This window comes from Meles meles, chromosome 18 (assembly GCF_922984935.1).
Source record: "Meles meles chromosome 18, mMelMel3.1 paternal haplotype, whole genome shotgun sequence".
NCBI classification, from domain to species: Eukaryota; Metazoa; Chordata; class Mammalia; order Carnivora; family Mustelidae; genus Meles; species Meles meles.
In genome coordinates, this window is record NC_060083.1 from 48,362,033 (window position 1) to 48,388,198 (window position 26,166).

General features: G+C 41.2%; 2 protein-coding genes across 2 annotated transcripts in view; one reads left to right on the forward strand and one right to left on the reverse strand.

The window, feature by feature from the left end:
• The window catches only part of LOC123929308 (40S ribosomal protein S24-like), a 576,828-nt gene that overhangs the window by 348,918 nt on the left and 201,744 nt on the right, over positions 1–26,166 (reverse strand). The gene's annotated exons all lie outside the window — the stretch shown is intronic.
• On the forward strand, positions 1,629–25,576 carry EFCAB3 (EF-hand calcium binding domain 3). The gene is made up of 9 exons (XM_045985399.1): positions 1,629–1,711; positions 4,594–4,664; positions 10,939–11,082; positions 12,198–12,269; positions 13,334–13,454; positions 16,518–16,711; positions 17,076–17,260; positions 22,643–22,765; positions 25,214–25,576. The coding sequence occupies exons 1-9, from the start codon at positions 1,638–1,640 to the stop codon at positions 25,538–25,540; spliced, it is 1,311 nt and encodes a 436-aa protein (XP_045841355.1). The 5' UTR covers positions 1,629–1,637; the 3' UTR covers positions 25,541–25,576.

The following is a 26,166-nucleotide window of genomic DNA, read 5'->3' on the forward strand; positions in this document are numbered from 1 at the left end:
CAATGCCGTGAGACCTTGAATATTCAAGTTTCTAATTAAAGCAATCATAATCTTTCTTTAATTGCTCTTTTTAAATCACTCTTTCCAATACTACTATAGTCTGCAAACCTATGAGAGTTTGGGGTATTTTTGTCCTTCTTCCTAGGCTTAAGCAAGTAACGAAATCAAGGCATTTGAGTAAAATTTTTCATTTGAACAACTTCCACCTCACTAATGTTTAACACGGAAATATATTAATACAGAATTAAAACAAAAACAAAAACAAAAAACTTCCCCTTCCCTGAAATCCCCACAGTGTCAAAATGTTCTCACACCCACACATCCCCCAAGGGTACTAGATAGACCACATTAAAAACATGGTTGCTCTAGAGCTGGAAGGAGCTTATAGGGTCATTCTCACCTGGGCCTGAGCCTGAGAAGTGAATGAGGTCACAGTTGAATGATGGAACAAACCCTTTATTGGATTCTTGATCTGATTGAAGCCCAGAAGTGGTAGGTAGCACGGCTTAAAAGTAAGCAAATATCTGGATTTTGTAGGAATCAATGCTGAGTCCTTCTTTTTTTTTTAACCGATCGTCTCTATGAGAGATCGAAGATAGTTGTTTTCTTTTTAAAGTAATGATTATTTTGTGCCCTGAAGATGATTTCACAGCACCTTTCAAGTGCCTAAGTTATTGAGCCTCTCCGGAGTCCCCAGCTCTGTGGTAGGTTTCCATATTTTGAACACATGTAACTGAGTTGTTAGAAACAATTGGCTTTCCAGGCTCTGAGGTGAAGACATAGGAAAATGGACCAATCTGTAATGACACATTCAAAGACTTTTTCTTTGTGGTTTCGTAGTATTTGTCTATCATTCCTAAATCGGCAATCCAGTATTCTTGTCAGTGAACCACCTAGTACAGTCTACACTTTGAAAATGGCAGTTGGAGAGGTAAAACCAACAATAAACGGGGGAAGCCTTACCAACCCATCTTCTAGTCCATAGGCTACTGAAGTGGAAAGGGAGGACTAGGGAGGCTCTAGTGGTTAAAAGTGCATCCAGGAAGGTCTAGACTGGCAAAACGGCATTGTATCCCACCTCTGCTCCTACCAAATGAGTTCCCATACAGTGAATTCCTAAGAACTGACAGGGGAGGGCCGGACTTCCCAGAAGGAAATTCTGAAAAATCTATTTATTACCAGGCAGGTATCTAAGACATAAACAATCAGGTAAATACTTTAAAGATGCTGTAACATTTTATTCTCTGTCGATTTTAACATGAAATGTTCTACTGATTTCAAAAATGAATTTTGTCTTTATTTATTTAAATAGATTTTTGCACATATTTCCAGGATGCTTTATCTATGTCGCATGGTATCACTTATTTTTATATATGATCAGAATGACATTATTTGAAGGGGGGGAGACAATGATAAGACATTTTGCATCGAGATCTTAGGGCAGTGAAGTGGTCCTTCCACACGGCCTTCCAACTTTGCACACACCTTTAACTTGAATTTGCGCATATAAGCATTCCTCAAGGCTCTGGACTTCAAACTCTAGATCTTGAGCTAGGAAAGTTGCAAAAGAAAATAGAAGAATTAATCTGTGATTTGATCCTATTTGTATCTGAATTCCAGACAGAGTTATTGGCCCCATGGCAGTTTCTGACATTAAAGCAAAACTTAAGCTGAATCCTCTAACTAAAGTACCCAGTTCCCGTGGCAAGAGGTAAGTAATGAATGTATTCAGGGGATAGATTAAGGTAAAGAATTTTTTTTTTTTTGCTTCAGATTTTACTTATTTAGGGACACCTAGTGGGTCAAGTCAGTTATGTGTCCACCTTCAGCTCAGGTCATAATCCTAAGGTCCTGGGGTTGAGCTCCTTGTTCAGCAGGGAGCCTACTGCTCCCTCTGCCTGCCACTCCCCCGTTTGTGATATCTCTCTCTCTCTCTCCCTCTCTGACAAATAAATAAAATCTTTTACTAGTTTAGAAAGAAAGAGAACATACATGCATGAGCAGGGGGAGGGGCAGAGGGAGAGCAAAGAGAATTTCAAGCCAATTCTGCTCTGAGCATAGAGCCCGACTCCGAGCTTGATCTCATCACCCTGAGATCATGACCTGAGCCAAAATCAGGAGTCAGACACCCAACTGATGAGCCATAGGTGCCTCGAATAGATTAAGGTGAAGAATTATTAAGGTGATAAATATTTTAAATACCCATAAAGTCTGTGAGTAAACAAGTTAGATGGCTCTTCAAGTATGCTGTGGTAAATTTAGTTATAAAACCAAATATATGAATTAAAGATAAAGGGTTTTTTTATGAAAAGAAAAGGATATGTATCCTTTTAGATTGGAGAAACAAAAAGTTCTCTTTCCTATTCCCCCAAATGAGAGGGAATTTTTGTGTAGGGGATCAGAATATCCTGGAGGGTTTAAGAAGTTGTCAGTATAATACATTGAGATATTTTGAGTGCCAATTTAAAGGAGAACGAAGTTAGAGGAACAGGAAGAAGACCTAATCTCCTAAGCAAGTCAGTGTAGAGAAAAGGTCTATAGCTCAAACACGGCCAGGAAAACGAAATCTGGGTTAGTCATGACTAACCTTGAGCTAAAATTGAGAAGGGAGATTTGCCTGTGACACTAATACTAGCTTTTTTCTCAGCCTGATAACTACAAATTCCATACACCAAATTCCATACATACAATACATACATACAATACAAATTCCATAAACCATACATACATACATACATACAAAATACCATACATACAATACAAATTCCATAAACCAAAGTCACTAATGACTGAAAATAAGATCCTGATCTATATTTTATCAGAGCATAAGAAGAAAAGCCTCTCTTCTCTCTCAAAACATCCATTTTCTAGGCGACTTTGAGAGTATTTCCCCTAGAGCCCTTGACTACGCCACTGCTACAAGAATAGATTACTGACTCTTTCGAGGGATGAGGGTAAGAAAACCTTACAGCCGCCAAATCCCTTGATCTCATTGTTCCCTTGCCCTGCATTAGGAGCTGTCTCTCTAGTGACATCCTTGTCATTGAAAGTAGTCAAGCAAAGTCTTGACAATACCACACATAGAGGGAATTCCTACATGAGATGAGCAGCTAGACTGAGCTCATTCCAAATCTAAGGTACTTCAAGCCTTTGAAACATTATAAAATAAAAAGATTGTGTGAGCCAAGATACGATTTGAAATTCTGCCAAGAGTATCCTTTTTTTTTTTTAATGTAGCTAATAAAGACTTCATACTGCCTGGCCTGCTACTTTCCTCTTGCTTCTTGAGAACTCCATATTTCTCCATCTACTGAAACTTTTATATCATGCAAAAGAAATTTGTTTATATTTAGACATACAGCAAATATAAAATAACATATCTGAGTAATGGCCAACTTGAGTTTTCAGAAGTTCAGATAGGTGATTAGAACAGAAACATCAGAAGAAGAAATCAGTGGTAGTAAAAGCAGAGAAAATAAGACTAATTAGGTAAAATTCCATGTCAAAAAGGAATGGTGCATTTTGAGACCTTATCATCCCAGTTTTACTAGGTCTGTCTTTGAAAATGAGTTGAACCTACTAGGTACTCTAGAGGATCCTAAATTCATAAACCATAACTTTTTAAACGCACCATGTTTAGTATTTCTTCCTGCTTCACTTTTTTAACTGCTTCTTGTAAAAACAAAAACTCAGAGATTCCATGTTAAAATTTTCAGTTTAGTATCAAAGCTAAATATTTTTTAATTTCTAAAATCATGATTACCTAAGTCTCCTTTTAAATGACCATATTATAAGCAAACTCAATTTTGCATAATATATTTTTATGTTCCTAAACTAACAACCTCCTGCAGATCTATACAAAATATACCCAAAGTATTAATACAATTTTCTCTTTTTCCAGATTTTTTTCTGAGAAAATGAAAAGTCACCCAGGGTTCCAGAGTTTCCAGAAGTACTCTCTGTCTCAGATGATAGATAGATAGACAGACAGACAGGCAGATGATAGATGGTTGATACATATATAGATGCTATATAAGTTATAGATGTAGTTGTAGATATATCTACCTCTATCTAATATGCTGGTAAAAATATAGTTTAGCAGTTAAAGTCATAAGATAACTATCGTTACAAAGCTTTCAGTATAAGGATATTCACTGTAAGAGTATTTATACCACTTGAAAATTTGAAACAACGTCTATCTCTAGCAATAGGAATAATGTAGGGCTTATATCCTTGAGCTTTGAAGTCAGATAAACCTGAGTTTGAATCCCATGACTCTCACCTGTTATCTGTGCAATTTGGGACAAGTTATTTAATCCCTCTGAGATTCAGTTTCCTCATTTGTAAAATGGAGAAAATCAGATATTTTAAGAGCAAGGAACAGGTATAGAACAGATGTGGACCTCACTGGCCAGCATTTCCTCACTGTCCCTCCTATAACTATTGACAGGTGACAGTAACAGGTCCCTTAGGAGGTGAGACTCTGGATATATTGTGATGCTTACAGTCATTTCATTCAGCAAAAACTGATGAATAGAACTAATATTTGCAGGTTTCATGTATGTACTGAATCTTTTCATGTCTTTTGTTCAGGGATAAAGATTTACCAGGATCTCTCCCCTGCCAAAGCAAAGAAAAGAAGCTGAATGCTTCACAAATGCAAGGTAATGACAATAAGCCCTCAGATGAAAGCATCAACTAATGCCCCTTGATAAATCTGACCATTTTCTTCTCTAAGAGAGATCTGCAGTTTCAAGAGTCATCTGTACAACTCTGCCTTTTAGAGCAAAAGTTCTAATTCAATGTCTAATTTGTGAGAAGGAAGAGAGACTACTTTCAAACAGACATCTTCCTAGAATTTGGATAATCCTGATCAAATATTTTTATTCAAATAAGAACTCGTGAGCATATAAAAGAACAAATGCAAAGTCAAATAGAAATCAAATAACGGGGCAGTATAAATAGCAAAACTTGCTGTAGTTTATTAGTCCAAACAGCAAATATTTATTTAAAGCCCACAGTATACCAAGCATGGGAAACATAACAAGTAACAAGTCAGATATGGTCACTGCCCTGATAAGGAATCCTTCAGGGAAGTCAGGCCATTAAATCATGAATTTTTGACTGAAACATTTAAATCACAGTATAACACAAGTTATGATGGGGAAGTATAAAGTATTTCAGGAGCATAAAAGAAAGACCTGACTTGGTCTTGGGAGGGTACGAGGGGAGTCCCAGAGAAGGTGGGATAATAAGTAGGAGACAAATAGTGCAAAAGAAGTGTTCTGGGCAGAAAGAGTGGACTCTGCAAAGGCCCAAAGGAAAGGGAAAACATGACTCCCTGGAAAAAAGAAACAGAAAAAAAGGAAAGAAAGAAAGAGAAAGTCAAGCATGGCTGTGCTTGGGTTCTGGAAGGCTAGTGCATCACCCCTCCAAGTTTGGAACCAACTGAAAGCAAAACAGAAATTTAAGAATCACCTATATTGTTGAGAAAGCTGGCTTGAAAAACACAAAAGATTATCAAAATCAGGATTACATTTTTCATCATTAAACTGAGCAAAATGCCTTAATAATATTGTTTATAGCCTTCTGAAATTGTAAGGTTCCTAACATACATTCATATACATTGGTGCTTGTATTTTTTTAAAGATTTTTATTTTATTTATTTATTTGACAGAGAGAGATCACAAGTAGGCAGAGAGGCAGGCAGAGAGAGGGGGAAGCAGGCTCCCTGCTGAGCAGAGAGCCCAACGCAGGGCTGGATCCCAGGACCCTGAAATCATGACCTGAACCGAAGGCAGAGGCTTAACCCACTGAGCCACCCAGGTGCCCCCACTGGTGCTTGTATTAAGGGTTCCCAGGATCTTTTTTTTTTAAGATTGTATTTATTTTATTTAAGGGGGGGGGAACGCAGAGGGAGGGAATCTCAAGCAGACTCCATGCTGAGCACAGAGACTGACACGGGGCTCAATCCCACCACCCTGAGACTAGAACCAAAACCAAGAGTCAAACGCTCAACCCACCAAGCTACCCCGGCACCCCCCAACCCAGGATCTATTTTAATCAGGTATTATCAGACATACAGACACAGAAATGACTGTCAAAGAAGAAGTATTTTATGTTCATAGATCTCTAGAAATAAGAGGCAAAGGACAGCAGGAAGGGCCACACAGCGCCATAGTCAGTCAGGAGGCAAGTAGGGGGAAGTGGGCAAGAGCCTTTCCTGTGGTTTCTGAGGAAGGAACAGGTTTTAAACACTATATGCTAACAAATCTCAAATGTATATGTCTAGCCCACGCCTCTGTCCCCAGCTCCAAGCTCATATCTGATTGTCTCCTCAACAGCTCCAATTGAATGTCTAATAGACACCCAAAATCAACATGTCCAAAATGGAACTCCTGATATGCTCCTCATACTCATTTTATTGTGATAAAATACATGTAACATAAAAATTACAATTTTAGGGGCACCTGAGTGGCTCAGTCAGTTAAGCATCTGCCTTCAGCTCAGGTCATCATCCCAGGGTCCTGCGATCAAGTCCCACATCGGGCTCCCTGCTCATCAGGGAATCTGCTTCTCCCTTTGCCTGCCTCTCTCCGTGCTCATGCTCTCTTTCTCTGTCTCTCTCAAATAAATAAATAAAATATTTTTTTTTAAATACAATTTTAACCATTTTCAAGTATGTATGTACAGGTCAGTGCATTAAATATACTCACAAGTTCTGCAGCCACCACCACATCCACCTCCAGACATTGTCCTCTTCCCAAACTGAACCACCACACCCACCAAACAGTGGCTCTTCCCCACGTCCTCTTACTCTTAAAACATGCTCTACCCACAGCCTTTGGCATCTCCTTTCACTGCTCTGGAAGAAATCTTGGAGACATCCTTGACTCTTCTGACTCAACCTACCTGTCAGTCCATCAGGAAATCTCATTGGCTCTACCTTTAAAATATATCTAGAAGCAGCCAATTCCTACCACCTGTGCTACAGCCGTGGTCTGAGGCACATTGCTGCTCACCCACAACAGCCCCTGACACTAATCTCCATTCTTCTGCCCAAACCCTTACAAAAGTCTGTTTGTCTAACAAAAGCCAGAATGATCTTGTTAAATCATGAGTCGTGTGGGGGTAAGGGAAGGAGCTGACCTCAGGAACTTCGAAAATGGTGTTTTGACTAGAAACTCTTAAGACTGAACACCAGAGGATCTATACATAAACCACGTACTCTAGCCAGTACAGTTGTTTCTCATTAGGAGGACAGCATAACAATTCTGAAACTGTTGTACGTGTCTACTAGGATGAATAGCTCAGTAGATGGATGGTAGATGGTGGGAGCCAAGTTTCCCGCTGCTGGAGTGGACAGTTACAGATAAACCAGGGGAGAAGGCTAACGTGAACCAGTGATACTGGCTTGGGTTTGAGACATTACTGTGAACTCATGTGAACTCAGGTTTAACTTCATATGGATACAGATGGATGGATCAAGAAGTAAATGTGTGTGTGTATACGTGTGTTAGTATTCACGCACGTACTTCCTAGCTCTGTCTGCTGAGAGGACTTAAAGCTGTGACACCCCGCAGCAGCACACAGACCCAGCCCCCAGATCTGGACTTCCGATGCCAGCCTCCTGTGACAGCAGAGTCGCTTGGATAAACGGCCAATTCTGGGGCCCAGGCAGGGATAACAAGACAAACCTGGGACATCTTATAGTGACAGAAAACAATAAAAACAATAGGACAAAAAAACAACAGGACACGGGAACTTTTCAAAGGGATGCAGAGGCCAACCTCAAAGCGTTCACAATGCTGAAAGCTAGAGCAATATGGGCAACAAAAATACAATAAATAAGATAGTATTGGGTTATAACTCAAAGTACAAAATAAATACCTGCAAGTCCATACTGACAGAAATAAATGACTGAATTTTTTAATGAAGAAGAGACAAATCTCTCTTACAAGAGAATTCCAAATAATGCATGGAGATATTACCTCCTCCAGGAGGTGGAACATAAATCCCCCTGCCCCCAGCCCTCTGTCCCTTGAGTCTGGACTTCCCTTAGTGACTTGCTTCCAAAGAGTAAAATATGGAAAGGAGGGAAGTTACTTTACGGTGGAAAACCCTGACAAACACTCCCTCAGCCAGGTAATCAAGATAAACATCATGGGTGATAAGTCACTTTGGCAATACGTAGCCTTGATACGATGATGAGAGTGGTACTTCACTTTGGTCACCTTCTTTCCAAAAATCCATCATCTCAGGCTAACCACAAGAAAACCCCAAACTGAAGGACTTCCACGAGATACCTGAATAATATTCCTCAAAACTGTCAAGGTCACCCAAAACAAGAAAAGTCTGAGAAACTGTTACAGAAAAGAGGCTAAAAAGATGTGACATCTAAATGTAATATGGCATCCTGGATGGGATCCTGGAAAAGAAATAGGGCCTTAGGGAAAAACTGATGAACCCTGATCAATGTCTACAGTTTAGTTAAGAGCACTACACCAATGGGCTTCTTAAATGCAGTAAATGTACCGCAGTAATGTAAGGTGCTAACGTTAGGTGAAACTGGATGAGGGACCTGCGAATTCTCTGGGCTATCTTTGCAACTATATCCAACACCAATCTAAAACAAAATTTAAAGGGCCCCTGGGTGACTCAGTCCGTTAAGTGGCTACCTTTGGCTCAGGTTGTGATCTTGGGGTCCTGGGATCAAGCCCCGCATCGGGCTGCTCAGTGCGGAGTCTGCTTCTCACTCTGCTCCCCTCCCCTACTTGTGCTCTGTGCTCATTCTCTTTTAAAACCTTTTAAAAACAAACCATAAATTTTGCAAAAATAAAATAGAATTTAAATTGTTAAACATTACCATGCACGCGCGTGCACTCACACACACACACACATTACCTTTCTGACCTCTCTTATTCTGCTGCTGCTGCTCACTCTGCTCTAGCCACATTACCCTCTTCGCTGTTCCTGGAACATGCCAGGCCCGTTCCCCTTAGTGCTTTTGCTCTAGCTCTTCCCTCTCTCTGGTCCTCTCCTCTCCAAGAAATCCACTCCCTCACCCCCATCAAGTCTTTGCTCCCATCTCAGTTATTAATACAGCAACCTATCCCTCAAACCCTAGAACTCCCAACTACCCCCCCCAACTCCATTACTTCGTCTTTTTTGCAGAGCACTTACATCTTCTAACCTTCTAACATGCAATCCAATTTCCCTATTCATTACATCCATACAAGGGCAGAGATCTCTGTCTGCACTAATGTATCCTAGCACTGGGAGCAGCACCTGGCACATAGAAGGCATACCCTAACATGCTAGAAATACTGGGGGAAATTACAAGTCAGAGATGACGCCAGCCCTAGAGAAGCCTGTCTTCAACCAAGGGAGAAAGGTATTACCCACTCACACACTCATAAGGCTATCATTAAATCTCTATAGAGCAAATCACTCTCACACATCCAGATGCTAACACTCGAATGTTGACATGAAATGGGTTTTCTTCTGGTGCCCTTGGAGATATACTTTGTTCTGGGTGTTTTTCTTCATTCACAAATTTTAGGAGATACATGTCTAGGGGTGCTGGGTGGCTCAGTGGGTTAAAGCCTCTTCCTTCAGCTCAGGTCATGATCTTGGGGTCCTGGGATCAAGCCCCATATCAGGCTCTCTGCACAGCAGGGAGCCTGCTCCCTCCCCAACTCTCTCTCTCTGCCTACCTCTCTACATACTTGTGATCACTGTCAAATAAAAAATAAATAAAATCCTTTAAAAAAAAGAGAGAAGAAAAGAAAATACAGGTCTAATTTAGGCTCCAAGTTAATACCCTGCATATGTCTTAGAAAAAAACATTGAGTCTATTCAAAACATTCACCTGCATATAATTTAGGTCCATTGTAGTGCATCAGTTTTCTGTTGCTGCCATAACAAATTGCCACAAACTTAGCAGCTTAAAACAACACAAATTTATTATCTCACAGTTCTGTGGACCAGAAGTCCAAGTGGGCTTGACTAGTTCTTCTTCTCCCAGTCTTCCAAAGTCAAAATGAAGGAACTGGCCAGCCTGGCTTCTTATCAAGAGGCTCTGAAGGGGGATGCTTGGGTGACTCAGTTGATTAAACATCTGCCTTCAGCTTAGATCATGTTCCCAGAGTCCTGGGATTGAATCCTACATGGGCTTCTTGCTCAACAGGGAGTCTGCTTCTCCCTTTGCCTGCCCCTCCCCCTGCTTGTGCGCGCGCGCTCTCTCTCTCTCTCACTCTCACTTTCTCTCTCTCTCTTCTCTGACAAATAACGTCTTTTAAAAAAAGAGACTCTGAAGGAAAATCTGCTTCCAAGCTTTTTCAGGTTCTTGATGGAACCTAATTCCTTGTGGCTAGGGCTGAAGTCCCATTTCCTTACTAGCTGCCAGCCAGGAGCCTCTCTCAGCCCCTGATGGCTATCTGTGTCCCAGGTCACATTGTCCCTTCCATCTTCAAACCAACAACAGCGTCCTTGTCATGCTTTGAATCTCTCTGATCTCTCCTTCTGCCACATCTCTCTTGCTTCTAGCGGCCCAGGGGACCCTGTGATTAGATTGGGCCCACTCAGTAATCCAGGGTAATATATCTTAATTATATCAACAAAGTCCCTTTTGTCATGGAAGTAATACATTCACAGATTCCAGGAATTAAGGTGTGGACAGCTTTCAAAGACCATTTTACCAGCGTATTTTGTTTTCCACCAAGTAGTTTATTCCAAATCAAATCTCATGGAAGGACACTGTCCCTTATATGAAATGTCTATTAAGTACTCATTTTTCTCTCAATACCTTTTCAGAACATGATGTCCAGTCAACTATATAGTCAGTCCTATAGTCAACTATATAGTCAGTCTACATTCCATTAGAATATGTACTTATTCTTGAATAACTGCCCAACTGACTTAATTACATTTCCTCAGCCTTCCAAGATGCCTACAATTTCTTTAACAAGGATAAAACTGGCTGTATTGATTTACATGGAATGATGTGCACTTTAGCTAAGCTGGGAATGAATCTAACCAAGCATGATGTCTATAATGAATTAAGATGTGCTGATATTGATCGTGAGTACTTTAACTTGTAATTATTTTTCTCATAAAAGCTTTTTACAAATACATATTTTTCTTTCAATGATTATAAAAACAGAAGTAAACTTCATTATCAAAAGTACATATATGTGTTCCTCTCTAAGGATATCAGTAAGGTATGTGTACAAGTTACAAAATCAAATTAATGCAAAAAAAAAAAATCTAATGCTACTAAGTAGACTATTCTTTGAAAAATCCTGTGTGGAAACTAAAAATTATTATCACATTTCAACATTAAATTCAGATTACCTATCGTGATGTACACTTTGGAGGGTGCCTTGAAATAACAGATACAAAGGCATTGACAATTTCAAAAAATGACACATTACCAAGAAAACCCAAGCCCTTTGTTTCCATTTGAATCACGTTAGTACAAATCTTCCTTTGATCCATGGAGCCCACCTATATTGAATTGCAAATGCCACAGCATTTACGTTGATAGTTTTTAAAATTTTAGATAATATTTCCTTTGAATATACAGACCTAGTGATTATAACCCGAGCTGATGTGGAATATATAGTCAGCAAATTATCTCCCCTTCACCTCTCCCCACCCAATTGCCAGTGCCCCGTTTAATTAGCATAAGTTCCATGTGTGAATCAGTGTCACCAGTTAATTAAGGTGTCACTTGTTGCCACTAACTCTGCCCAATTTTCCTGTTCTTGCCTCAAAACATGCACACCTGCCTCTAATAGTACTATCCCAGTTAGAGGAGACTGGGTACAATTTGGGGGTTTTAGAATAACAGAAATATTAGAGGTAAGAAGGGAGTGGGAAAGCAGGAGTGGATTTCTTGCAAAAATGGCAAGTCTCTCAAAAAGGTGTGAGTGGATAGGACTGCAGGGGCTGGGGGCCCCTAGTTTGGTGTTTGGACCCCACGATTGCTTCTGGCGACTGTGGGTGACTCGCCTAACGGTGCCAAAACCACTTGAAGAAGACCAGTGCTTCCCTGAGCACATGTGCAGCCTTAACGTGCAGTCTGACTCTAAGCATTGGACAGTCCCGTGTGTTTTCGTTCTCTATTTAGTATATGATCTGATGACTAAAACTCATCTGATATCCTTGTTCTGAGCCTTTGATTTCTGTTGCAGAAGACGGAAAGGTGAATTTCTCAGACTTCATAAAAGTCCTAACAGATAAGAACCGCTTCCTGAAAGCTGTGGGTGAGTAGAGATGTTGCTGAACGTGGCACTGGTGTGGCTGCGATTGGCCGCATAGTAACCACTATTCCTCTAGGCCTCCGAGCAGGGACAAGTGAGGGAGATGTACACTGGCAGGAGCTCCAAAACAATATTTGCTAAGCAAATTGATACAATTTTAGAATTTTAACTTAAATACATCAAGTCCTTCTGCAGGAGACACTGCTTTTTGGTCTCCGATGCGGAACATTGGGAATAGTGTAGAAAAATTCGGTCCCCTCTTATAATATTCCTTACCCGGTGCATGTGCTACTCTGGGAGGTATTCCCTTTACATATGGAAAACAATTTTTTTTAGAAAAAGAAAAATGTTCTCTCTCCTGAAAATTTGGGGCATCGATAATTCACTATTCCTAAAAAATATCTTCCTCACCCCGAGGAAGTCTGCCCTCAGTGTGAGAACAGGAGAGTCGGCTGGAAGCTAGAGAGCGTGATCTCACACAAGGTCATAAGTGATGTAGACATGTCCTTGACATACTGTTATTAGTCCTCTGATGGTTTGTTTATGAGTTTAACAGTCTGCCTTGGAAAAATTAACCGCAATTCGTATCGTGTTTTCGGGGTAAATACATTCCAAATTCCAAATACTGTGTATGCTTTCGAAAATACATTCATTCACAGGCTGTGAACTGTCCTTAGAAGAGACAGAAGCTACTGCTTCAAGTACTATTGTAGTAACGAGGGCTTGCCTGCAAGCCTGAGGCACGTTTATCAGCAATTCCTTTCCCCAGAAGAACGAGACAATAGTCCTTAATACATAAATCATGTTTATGTTAAATGTATTAACTTACAAGTCAATATTTACTTAGAAGTCATAGAACTAAAAGCACCTTTTAATGATTATTGTGTCTGTTCAGTAATCAAAATGACCTTTCTACCAAATAGAACAAATTTTTAATGTTTTTCTATAATTCTCTAGTTCCTGGCTCGGTATTAATATTGTAAATAGACTAAAAAGACTGTCAGCTTATGACTTTTTTTGACAGATTTTTTTTCAGAAGCCACTTTGAATTTTTTTTCCCCTTATAGTTCCAGAAAAGGAGAAATGTTTAGATTTAGCCAGCAACCCAGGGATCCTGTTGTTTGAAATCCTATCAAAGCTTGTAGAGACTTCCGCTTTACCCAGAAGGGCTATAATGGAAATAGTAAGGTAAGTGGCAAAGAAGGGTAAAATTGGCCTTCTCAGAAGCACTTATGAGGATATTTACAAGGCAGCCACCTCTGATTAACATCCTACTCCACAGGTCTGCTCCAAAACAAAGGAGGAAGGGTCTGTGGCAAAGCTCACATGCTGCATGAGACCTTATTCCTTCATCCCAGCTGTGCTAACTCTGAAATTGCGAGACTGACCTCAGACCATCTCAGGGCCCACTGAGGGCCTAAGATAGCCAAGGAAGTTCAGACTCTTACCCTAGACTAGAGAATCCCAGAAGAATAAGGGATGACTTTGGGTGGGCTTGGAACTCTAGTTTGGAAGACACTCCCATTCATGCTGGAACCACCAGGGGCTCCCAAGAGATCTTTTGACTCTGTGATGACGTAGATCAATTTTAGACCTCCCAAAGCAGCCGAGGACTGGAGCTGAGCCCGAACTGGACTTGAGACTAGAAGACGAAGAAACATTCTCACACCCAAACATGCTTTATTCCAGCAAATACCACGAAAGATAAATTTCGTCAAACTATTTATATCATTGTATTATAGATATTGAATATTGCTATTATTCAATATAATTGCTGTTATTCAAGGATGATGTGAATATCCTTGGCTCATCTTCTTTCAAAGCATTCTGCTTCCCCTTTTAGACTTAAAAATACAGAATGTTTTCAGAATCCTCAGTGGATAATCTCTCTGTGCTATCCTATATTTGTCAGATGTGGAACCAGCGGGTACACAAAATTCTATTCTTCATTCCATTTCAAAGGCATTTATTAAATGCCTGCTGTTGGTACACAAATTTGACACACTGCTTAACTTCTCAGCCTTGGTTTCCTCGCCTATAAAATGGGACCAAAAAATGGGAACAACAATATTAATCCCTACCTTAAAATAATAATAATACCTACTTATAGGGCAGTTGTGGGGGATATGTGATAATACAGGTGAAGTGGTCCAATAAATATTCCTGGAGCTCAGTAAATATTATTATTATGCAGAAGTAGCTAGCATAGTCATAGAACAAACATATTATCTGCTTTAATCCTCACCTCCTCAATGGGCACTATTATCCTCATTTTACAGATGAAAAACCTGTAGTACAAGTAGTTAAGTAACTTGCCCAAGAGGCAATGGTGCCTAGATTTTAGCACAACAGTCTGATTCCAGAACCCATCTCTTATCCACCCCCCTAGACTGCCTCTCGGGAAATCTCAGCCAATGTTGGTGTTTTTATTACCATGACGATTATGTTGTTACTTTTCATATACCTGGTTTCTAAGGAGAACAAGTGTTTAATATGTAGAATTTGCATTTGAGGAAATTAAAATATAAACTGAGAGAAAAAGCCATAAGTAAATATAAAATACTTACTAAATATACAAAAGTGAAAGGACACAAAATATATCACATAATTAACTGTCCAATGAGTGGCAAAGTTCATTCATTTAGTTTCCAAGAAAGCCAGTCTCGAACTGGATATGGTAGAATTTGATAGGTGTTCCCGTGGTTGACTACAACAGTTTTTGAGTGTTACGTGCAGAGTTGTGAGTGTGCACTTTACATGCATTAGCTTTTTCCTGGATTACTGTCTCCTAACTGGTCTCCCTGCTTGCACCTTTTGACTCCCACCCCTGTGACTTGCCCACTCCACAGTCTATTCTCAACACTCCCTCTGCCTAGCTGAAGCCTTGACGCCTACAGCACCAGATGATCCTTTTAAAACCACCCCCGGGTCTTTGTCAAATGTTGTCATCTCAGTAGGGCCTTCTCTGGCCTTCTCTGGCCACCCTATCTAAAATTCAGCCCTCCTACCATTCCCCATCTCCCCTTCTCTATTTTTCCATACTATCTATCACCTTCTAATATAGTATGTACTTTACTTACTTATTTTGCTTGTAATGTGTTTTCTCATGCTAGAATGTAAGCTCCAAGAGAGCAGGGATTATTTTTGTCTGTTTTATTCACTATTATATCCCTAGTGTCTAGGAAAAAAAAAAAAAAAAACCTACACTCAATAACTCTCTGTTGAATGATCTTATTTAATCACTACTTCAACACTGTGAGATAGTTTCCAACATCCCACTGACAGGCAAGGAGAACAAGGCATGGGGAAGGTCAGGCTGTATACCTAGCCCAGATCCCCCTCTAGAGTTTCCATCTGCCTCCTGGGTAGTCCCATAGGTACCTCAAACTCAAAATGTCAAAACCTAATGTCCTCCTTCACCCACCCCTACTTCCACTAGTTCTTCCACTTGGGTTCCAAATCTCAGTGAATGGTCCACCATCTCACTGTGTTTATCCAACTGCCGAAGACCCAGCATCCTCAGCTGCCACTGTCCTGTCACTCCCCACATCTAACTAATCACGGAATCCCGCCTATTTGACCTCCTAAACCTGCCTAGTAACCGTGCCCTTCTCTCTGTCCCCAGGCTGGGGAGGGGGCACAAAGAAGCAGAAGACTGAGGACAGAACCATAAGGAATTCGCTTGTGGAATGGAAAGAAAAAGAGGGGTCAACAAAGGAAACATTAGTCATCAAGAAGGGAAACAGGATAGTGTGAAGTCAGAGAAGCCCGGGCCAAGCCCGGGCCACAGAGAAGTCCAAACCAGGACAGACTTCCCCCAGGATTAAATGCTAAAGTGAGGCCAAGGGAATTCAGGACTGAAAAAGTGGAGTTAGATTTGGTAGTTAAGATGGTAGTTAAGAAATCATAAGAGGGGGAGGCATGCCTGGTTGGCTCAGTTGGTTAAGTGTCTGCTTTCATCTCAGGTCATAATCCTGGAGTCCCAGGGATCAAGCCCCACATTGGGCTCCCTGCTTAGTCAGCTTCTCCTTCTGATCCTCCCCCCCCTCCCCCCCCCCCGCTCATGCTCGATTGCTCTCTTTCTCTCTCTCACTCTCAAATAAATAAATGATCTTTTTAAAAAGAATTAGTGTATTCAGCATATAACTTGCAACTGGAATTTTTTTTTTTTGTCCAATACTAAGGCACTTTTTCAGTAGGACTATATAGCACTTTCTATTCATTCTTGAATTACTTTTTTTCTTTTTTTAGCTATTTCCAAAGAAAATTCCAGGATACCACATTGGGAATGCCGTGGAGTCCCTACACTGTGGGTTATGGGAAAAGGAGATTGAAGCCAGACATCTGCACACCTCCAGCTTCGAGCACAGCTGCCTTTGCTAATGCTGCCCGGATCACAACAATGAGAGAAAAGGATTTACTTAAATTTCTTGAAGAGATCAAGAGTAAGAACCATTTATCCCCTCCCCATTATTGTAAAGGACTTGTGTGTATATTACTAGTCAGAAATAAATACTAGAGGCCAAGCACTAAAGAAGCCGGACCACAGCCTATTCTGAGTGACTGGCCTCTGTCACAAAGGCATCATTTGAAAGCAAATCTACATCTTCACCTGAATCCTCCTGAAGCCTAGAGGCTGGATGAAGCCTAGGATCTATGGATGGGGAGGGGGTGAGAAGAGTGAAAAGAGGAGTCATGGCCACTGAGAAGACTAGACAAAGAGCAAAAGAGGCACCACATGCATGTCTTTATGTGAATTTCTTCCTTCTGACATTGTTCATAATACCATTTTTGTTTTTATCTTTTAAGGGTGCAGTCCTCCTTCAGATAGCCCATATTCCAAAATACCCATCTTTCCATTGTTTCCTAATGTGGATGGGGTGGTGATGGGAAAGCCATTCAAAGACATACAGAAATTAGAAATGCTAAGGAGAAGGGAGCCTCTGGATTTCTTTGAGAACTATTTTTTCCATAAAAGAGACTGGAAGACACAGGTAAGATTTTGGTTTTGCCACATTAGTTAATTTAAATACTTAGGTTTTCAAGTTCTAACTTAACGGGACTAACTTGTTTTAAAAGATTTTATTTATTCATTTGAAAGAGAGAAAACACAAGCAGGGGGAGAGGCAGAGGGAGAGGGAGAAGCAGGCTCCGTGCTGAGCTGGGAGCCCATTGGGGGGTATCATGACCTGAGCTGAAAGCAGATGTTTAACCATCTAAGCCACCTGGGCACCCCTAGAACTAATATTTTTTTAGAAGACTTTATTTATTTACTTGTCAGTGGCGGGGGCGGGGAAGGGCACACAAGCAGAGTGGCATGCAGAGTGGCAGACAGAGGCAGAGAGAGAAGCAGGCTCCCTACTGAGCCAGGAGCCCAATGCAGGACTCGATTCCAGGACCCTGGGATCATGACCTGAGCCAGAGGCAGTGGCTTAACCAACTGAGCCACCCAGGCATCCCTTTTTTTTTTTAAAGCTTTTATTTATTTAGAACTAATTTTTTTTCCATTTTATTTATTTTTTCAGCGTAACAGTATTCATTCTTTTTGCACAACACCCAGTGCTCCATGCAAAACGTGCCCTCCCCATTACCCACCACCTGTAGAACTAATATTTTTTTAATGACAAACATTTTCAGTCATTACATTTCAAACCAGATTCCATAGCCACATTCCTAAATTAAAGGCCAGGTATAAATACTTCATTTAAATTCAGCAAATAGTTAAACTTACTGAAAAATACAACCCTAGGCTTGGGGTTAGAGGTGGGGAGTATAAGAATAACAATAAAAAGGCCCTCGGCTCCTACATACACCTGCTCTCCCTTCAACCTATCGACCAGAAGCTCCATTTTGGGCTCCCTCAACTGGCTCTAGATTGTGGTTGCGCCACACACCATGGGATGAGAGGAAGAGGTCCACAACTCAGTGGAGCAATCTGTGATGGAGTGGCCATCCTGCTTTTGGACTACTTACAGTCCCGGCTACACCTTCTGGCCTCCTTCAACCTCTGAATGTTAAGGTCTTAGGCAGGTATGCCTTGGTTTCTGGATATTCTTTGAGGAAACTCTAGCCTTATTCCTGGTTTATGACAGGCCCCCCGGCCTGCAAAACAACATCAAGATTTCACTGGAGGGGCACCTGGGTGGCTCAGTTAAGCATCTGCCTTCAGCTCAGGTCATGATCCCAGGATCTTGGGATCAAGTCCCGCATCGAGCTCCCTGCTCCTTGGGTAGTCTGCTTCTCCCTCGACTGCTCCTCCTACTTGTGCTCACTCTCCCTCTCTCTCTCTCTCTCTCTCTGTGCAAATAAATAAATAAAATCATTTTAAAAAAAGAGGGAGACAGAAGACTGACTGGAGACCAGTGAGGCATCTGTGGTGTTCACATCACTATGAAACCTCTTAGAAGGCCCCCCAGGCACAGAGTTTAATAGTCTCTGAGGCTGGGAGCAGGGGGTAACGGGGAGCTGCTAATATCAACAGGCTTACAGTCTCAGTTATGCAAGATGAGTAATTCTAGAGATATGCTCTACAACACTGTGCCTGTAGTTAACAAAACGTATTGTACACCATAAAAGTGTGTTAAAAGCATAGATCTCACATGAAGTGTTCTTACCACAGTAAAATAAAAAAAAAAAAAATTTAAAGATTTTAGGGGAAAACAGGTCCTGGCAAGGTTGTAGAGAAAGGGGAACCCTCTTGTACTGTTGATGGGAATGCGAACTGGTACAGCCACTCTGGAGAAACAGTATGGAGGGTCCTCAGAAAGTTAGAAATAGAACTACCCTACCACCCAGCTGTTGCACTATGAGGTATTTACCCAAAGAATACAAAAATACTAACTCAAAGGGATACATGCACTCCAATGTTTAGCAGCATTACCTATAATAGCCACATTATGAGAACAGCCCAAATGTCCGCTGATACAAGAATAGATACAGAAGAGATGGGGTGTGTGTGTGTGTGTGTGTGTGTGTGTGTGTGTGTATCTTTTTTATGACTGAACAATATTCCATTGTGCATAAAGAATGAAATCTTGCCATTTGCAACCATGTGGACAGAGCTAGAGAATATTATGCTAAGGGAAATAAGTCAGTCAGAGAAAGACAAATACCTTATGATTTCACTTATATGTGGAATTTAAGAAACGAAACCAACAAGGGAAGAGGAAACAAAGAGAAGCAAGAGACAGACTCTTAATTACAGAGAACAAACAGATGGTAACCAGAAGCAGGCTGGGTAAGAGGATGGGTTAAATAGGTGATAGGGATTAAGGACACATTGTTGTGATGAGCGCTGGGTGTTGTATACAGGTGTTGAACATCTTATGTTAACTAACCAGAATTTGAATAAAAACTTAAAAAAAAAAAAAAGACTCTAGAGGAGTATCACAGTCACATATGACCTTAACTTCAGACTTTGAATTTATCTCTCCAGATGAAGTCATACCCACAGGTAGATATCACTGACAAGTTGGAAATAAGGGGAACTTTATTCCCCTTTAAATTTATTTCCCAGAACTAAGCCCTCCTCCCCCTGTGATCTGTATCTCTTTACTGTCAGTCTCTCCAACAATATAAGGTTCATGTAGGAAAGGACTTTATTTCTTTACTTAGGGATCCCTATCACCTAGAAGAGAACCTGGCCCATAGGAGACTCAATATCTTTTGGATGAAAGGAAATTGTAATACAAAGTCTTTATTTATTAAAAGCAAGATTGTCTCTAATCATATCAGCCAGCAGAGAGAGTGTTAGTAGCTGAATGGTCGGTTCAGTCTTCGTCCTCTGCAGTCTGTTCTCAACACAGCAACCAAAGTAGCTCTGCTAAAGTCAGCTCAAAATTTGCCAACGGGTTTTCACATCACTCAAAGTAAAAGCCAAAATCTCTCCTGTAACACTCAGGGTTCTACACCATCTAAACCTGAGTCTTCCAATGATGGTAGCCACAGAGGCTATTTAAATTTAAATTTAAAGGTCACCTGGGTGGCCCAGGAAGTTAAGCATCCAACTCTTGATTTGGGCTCAGGTCATGATCTCAGAGTCCTGAGATGGATCCACACACATGGTTCCCCACTCAGCAGGGAGTCTCCTCCCTCTCCGTCTGCCCCGCCCCACCCCACACTCCTGGGTGGGCGCACTCGCGCATGCGCACACACGCTCTCTCGCGCGCTCAAATAAATAGATTTTTTATAAAAAAAAAAAAAAGAAAGAAAAGAAGAATCACTGGTTTGGAGGGTACTAGTCAACACGAACTAAAATACTGTATACCACAGTGACACAGGAATTGTAGAGGGTGGTACTCAGAATTAAAGCTTTCTCTATTTTGTTAAATTTATAATAAGTGTTAAAAGTGTGAGGATAATCATTAAAATTAATCATGAATGATTTAATGAATAATCATTATAATGAATAACTTTTGAATAGAAGGGAAGAACAAGAAAAAAGAGAAAACACGGAATAATAGAAAGTGCAAAACAGAATAAGCAGAAAAATCCAAATATATCAATAATCACAATAAAAGATTAAAACATACTAGTTTAATTAAAAGTATTAAGGAAAAATAGACAACGGATCATCTTTCAAGTCTAAAAAAAAGGATACTGAGACTGATTTTTAATAATTTTCAGATATCTGTTCTTTAAAGAAGATACACCTAAAATATGACACAGAAAGTTTTAAAGTAGGGGGTGGAGGGATGGGTGAGCCCGATGATGGGTATTAAGGAGAGCACATATCGCATGGAGCACTGGGTGTGATACACAATGAGTCATGGAACACTACATCAAAAACTAATGTTGAACTGTATGGTGACTAACATAACATAATAAAAAAATAAAATAATTTTTTTAAAGATTTTATTTCTTTATTTGACAGACATCACAAGTAGGCAGAGAGGCAGGCAGAGAGAGAGAGGGGGAAACAGGCTCCTTGCTGAGCAGAGAGCCGGCCACAGGGCTTGATCCCAGGACCTGAGCTGAAGGCAGAGGCTTTAACCCACTGAGCCACCCAGGCGCCCCTAAAATAAATTTTTAAAAAAGAAAGTTGAAAGTAAAAGGACAGGAAAAGAGAGGAACTGAAGACATAGGAGAGAGGCAGGACTGGCTACGTAATTTGTGGAGCCAAGGGCAAAATGGAAGTATAGGGCCCTTTGTCCAAAAATTACTAAGAATTTAAAGACTGCAACAGCAGAGCAATAAACCAAATTCAGGGCCCTTCTAAGCAGATGGGCCTGTGGGATTGCACAAGTCACACACCCATGAAGCCAGCAACAGAACAAGGGAAATGGTCCAGGAAGGGAATTAATAAAGACTCAGGGGGGAGACTTTGGCCTTGGAAATCAAGAAAAACTCTCACACGGAGGAGACAAAAAGGAAAAATCAGGCTACACAATGGAGAGAAATCCTAAGGTGGAGAGAAGAGCGAAAAGAATTCATGTTAGCTAGTCCTGGAGAGAGAATCATTAGCCGAAGGAGTGCACAGATCCAGTTTTCCAGCAGGCTCTAAGAGGACAGCTGTGAGATCTGTAACAGAATTAACAGCATTCAGTGAAGAAAAGTTGGGTCAAGCAGTAGTACTAAGGGCCCAGGTGAGACTGGGAACTACACATTTTCCAAGAAATCAATCCACATATTTACATGATTTCCACCAGCATTGTTCAGCAGCCCAGGAACAGGGAAAATGGACAGCTGGTTCCCCAGGGCAAGTTTGGAAGTAATACAGGTTGTACTCTGTGGAGGGCACCTTCTTCACTTTTCAGTGCTTGGTGATGGCTTGGGAAATTTCGTGAGGCTGGAGCTGGCTCCTCTCTACCCTCCATATCCATCCCACACATAAACCGTCTTCTCAGAAGTCTCTACTTAGAAGTCTCTACTCAGAAGTAGGCGTCATCATTAAGAAAGAGAATGTACTTGGCGATTCACAGACCCGTAGCCCTGGGGATAAAAATACATTATATGTTTATAAAAAAAAAAAAATGGAAGGGGAGGCAAACCATAAGAGACTATGAACTCTGAAAAACAACCTGAGGGTTTTGAAGGGTCAGGGGTGGGAGGTTGGGGGAACAGGTGGGTAATAGGGAGGGCACGTATTGCATAGAGCACTGGGTGTTGTGCAAAAACAATGAATACTGTTACGCTGAAAAAAATAAATTAATTTTAAAAAAAGAAAAGAAAAAAAAGAAAGAGAATGTACTGAAGGCTCAGTTACACACGGTGCTGTACCAGGTGCCCCCAAACAACAGACAAGTGGCTTAGCAATAACCTTATAAATCGCATAGAAACCCCTTCCTAGTATGACATATTTCTGTGTATTATGTCTTTGTTGTATAATTTAACCCAAAATATATCACCAACCTTTGTTTTTTCAAATGTGAATAAAGGCTGCAAATGTAAAGCCTTTCCACCCAGTCTCAGGCTACCCAAATGACATCCTCGCCATTGACCAACTACTCAAGAAGAAGCAGAACTGGACCGTGACCGACGCAGCCGCTATTAAACAGCATGTGAGTATTCACTGTTGCCTGCCCTCCCAGAACTCGTCGACCAGAATGTTTTCCACTTCAATACCACAACCACCCAGACCAAAGATATGTTTTCCACTCTGTGTCTTTAAAATAAGATAAGACCATTTCTTGTTTTTACCCATCGTAATGATGCTTCTTGCTCTATGATCAAATGGATTCACATATTAACTGTTATCATTCATCTTGCTAATCACCCAGGGAACGACACCCAGCATCGTGTCTGGGACCTTTGCTTGTGTCATGCTGGGAATAGTTAAGGCAGTGAACCAGTAGTCACAGTGAGTGTGGTGTGCTAAGAGATACATGATGAGTGAAAACTGGTTACAGCAGCTAAGAGAAGAAGGAGAGTTTGAGTGCACTTCTTAGGGGCCAGGCAGAGTGCTCTAGAAGTACTCTACAAGTACTCTACGGGCGCTAATTCATTTACTGATCACAGCAGTCTCCTTCTGGGTAGGTGCTGTTATCATCGTCATTTTATAGACAACGCACAGAGAGGTTGACTTGTCTAAAGGCAGAAGTAACAGAGGAAGTCATAGAGCCAGAATTATAAGCATGAGCAGCTTGGCTCTGGAATCCACACTTTTAGCCACAACTCTATGCCGCCTGTCTGCTTTTGTGCCCTAGCAACTTTTGTGCTTCTCAGAGACAGACTGGGGTGTGTATATTTCATGCTGCTTCCCTCTTGCCTTTGACACTAGTTATCAAGCTCTCCTTGACATTTTCTACTTCCTTGGCCTTTCCAACACTGCATCTCGCGACTCTGTGTCCCTTCCTCTCGCTTCTCTTTCCTGAATGTTCATCCCTTTAGTCTTGATATTTCTTTGTGTTCTAGTCCCATCCTACTGCTCTTCCCATTATAGGCATTCATCTATTCATTTGTTTAGTAAATATTTATACGTTATTTAGTACATATTTAGTAAATATTTTAAATAATAAAATAAAATAAATATTTAGTAAATATGTATAAGTTATTGACAAAGTTCTAGGATTAGGGGATACCATAGAGGGAAAAAAAACATAGTTCCTGCCCTCCATGAGCTTGGAGTGAGGGTGAGCGAGAAGGCCGCATGTGTAGGGATAAGGGCATCCGGGGACAGGAAGCTGCAGGAGGCTGGTACTGCAAGCCACAAAGGAGAAGGCAAACATTGGGGATCTCTGCGTTAAGTGAGGAAAAGCTGGGGCAAGTATTCTTCGAACGATCTCAGTCGACCCCCCTTGTTTCAGCTGCCACCTGTATACCGATAAGTCTTAAAGCTGTCACTGGCCTAGACTTCTCTCCGGTACTTTTGACTTCTCGCACTGCCTGACGAGCATTTTTACCGCACTGTCTCAGCATACCAAACTCTGCATGTCCAAACCAAACTCATCACCTGCATCAGACTCGCTCTTCGCTTGGGGGTTCTTGGTGACTTCAGTGTTGATACCACTACCTACCCTGTCAGTGAAACTAGAAGGCCAGGAACCATCCTAATTTATAGTTCATCCTCACTCCTTACATCCACCTGCAACCAAATGTGACTACTCACGTTCTCCCAAAGATTTTTCAAATTCTTCCCCTTCATCCTACCACTGCTGCCTTAACTGAGGTCCTCCCTCGGTCTTGCCTGGACAACACCCTCCAACCCCCATCCCTGCCTCGCAGCTGCTCCCCTCCACGCCTTCTCCACAAAGCTGCTATGATCTACCGTGAAAATACAGCGACGTCCCTGTCCTGCTTACAAATGAATCTTCCCCTCTTGACAAGGGCAGGATTTCTTAACTATATTTTTTGCACATTGAGATTTGTCTCACTTCCGTCAGAAACACTGGCTTACCACAGGATGATTTCCACCAAGAAAAGGGCTCTGTCAGCCTCACTGAGATCAAGTCCAAGGGCCATTACAACAGACAATGTCTTGCCTGCCTTACCTGCATCATTCCTTCCCTCTCACTTTCAAAACTTGACACTTTAGCAAAACCAGCATGCCTGTGCCTCCCACCAACTCCAGAGGTGTTATTACCTCTATCCCTTTGTTTATGCTGTTTCCTTTCCCTGGAACACCTTCCCATCACCACTGCCCTCTCAATCTGGCCAAATCCTTGAGGAACTTCTCAGTATCTTCCTTGCCGCCCTGGGCAGGATTGAGTGCCATTCTTGACACCCCTTTTATATCTAAAGACTATCTCCATACCCCTCTTTCCTCCTTGGTTTAGTTTATTGTGTTTTTAATATTGTCATAAAATGTCCTATCTCATTATTCCCAAATCATACATTTTGGTTGTCCATCAACAACTAACTCCCACGTCCTTCAGAGGTTCCACCCAATGTATAAATTCAGTGATTTTCAACTAGCCTAGGAATGTAACTCCTGGGATATCTACAACTGTGGTTCATAAGTCAAAGATATGTTCATGTAACTACTGCAAATGTCTGCTCCCTCACTGCAGGTGAAGAGGGCTACAGAGGCCTATAACTTGGGAATTGCCCTGGAGCACCGGAAAGACATGCTAAACCTCTGGCGGAAGATCCGAGGAGATCTGATTGGAATAGACACTAAAAATGAGGCCTTTTATGACACCTTTTCTACCTATACATGGTCCTGGAATGTTTGCCAAGAATTACTTTCGCCAAAGGACTTAAGGTTATATGATGCCTACATGAATAGGAACACCTTCCACAACTCTGTATTCTCTTCTTCCTCGGATATCAGTGAATGTGACATAGAGACAGGAAGAAAAAGAAAACGGAAAGGTTCCAGAGGGTTCCGACAATGAAATTTCTACATTTTCTAAACAGCTTATTGCAAACTACTTTTTCATAGATATCAAAATTATGGTTTCTTGCTTTTGTCTAGTACATTCTTAGCAGCTGGAAATGTTGATATCTTTTGAATTCTGACCAGTAAAAAAATTTAAGTCATAATGTGTTTTCCCTTTCCTAATTCTTAACAAGTAAACAGAGATCATGCGGTTATCTCCCCAGCAAACAGCTGCGCTCTGCTGCCCCCATCTGGTTCGAAACTGCCTGGACAGAAGGAGGAAAGCAGAATTGCGGGCACTTACCTCAACACAGGGCTGCCCCTGTGAGCCCCTAAGGGCTCTCCCAGTAATAAGCATCTGAGTTTATGTGACCATAAGTGACACTAGGTTCTTTTTTTTTTAATTTATTTGACAGAGAGAGATCACAAGTAGGCGGAGAGGCAGACAGAGAGGAAGGGAAGCAGGCTCCCTGCTGAGCAGAGAGACCAATGTGGGACTCGATCCCAGGACCGTGGGATCCTGACCTGAGCAAAAGGCAGAGGCTTTAACCCACTAAGCCACTCAGGCGCCCCACTAGGTTCTTGATTATTTGTAAAAGAGGCCACAGGCAGCAGATGACAATGATCTTTCAGTTCCAGGGA

What these genes read in the sequence shown, in the direction of transcription:
- EFCAB3 (XM_045985399.1), top strand. Translation starts at nt 1,638, where the DNA reads ATGGCAGTTTCTGACATTAAAGCAAAACTTAAGCTGAATCCTCTAACT. An exon ending in CCCAGTTCCCGTGGCAAGAG is followed by an intron (nt 1,712 to 4,593) that starts GTAAGTAATGAA and finishes TCTTTTGTTCAG; the next exon opens with GGATAAAGATTTACCAGGAT. An exon ending in CAGCCGCTATTAAACAGCAT is followed by an intron (nt 22,766 to 25,213) that starts GTGAGTATTCAC and finishes CCCTCACTGCAG; the next exon opens with GTGAAGAGGGCTACAGAGGC.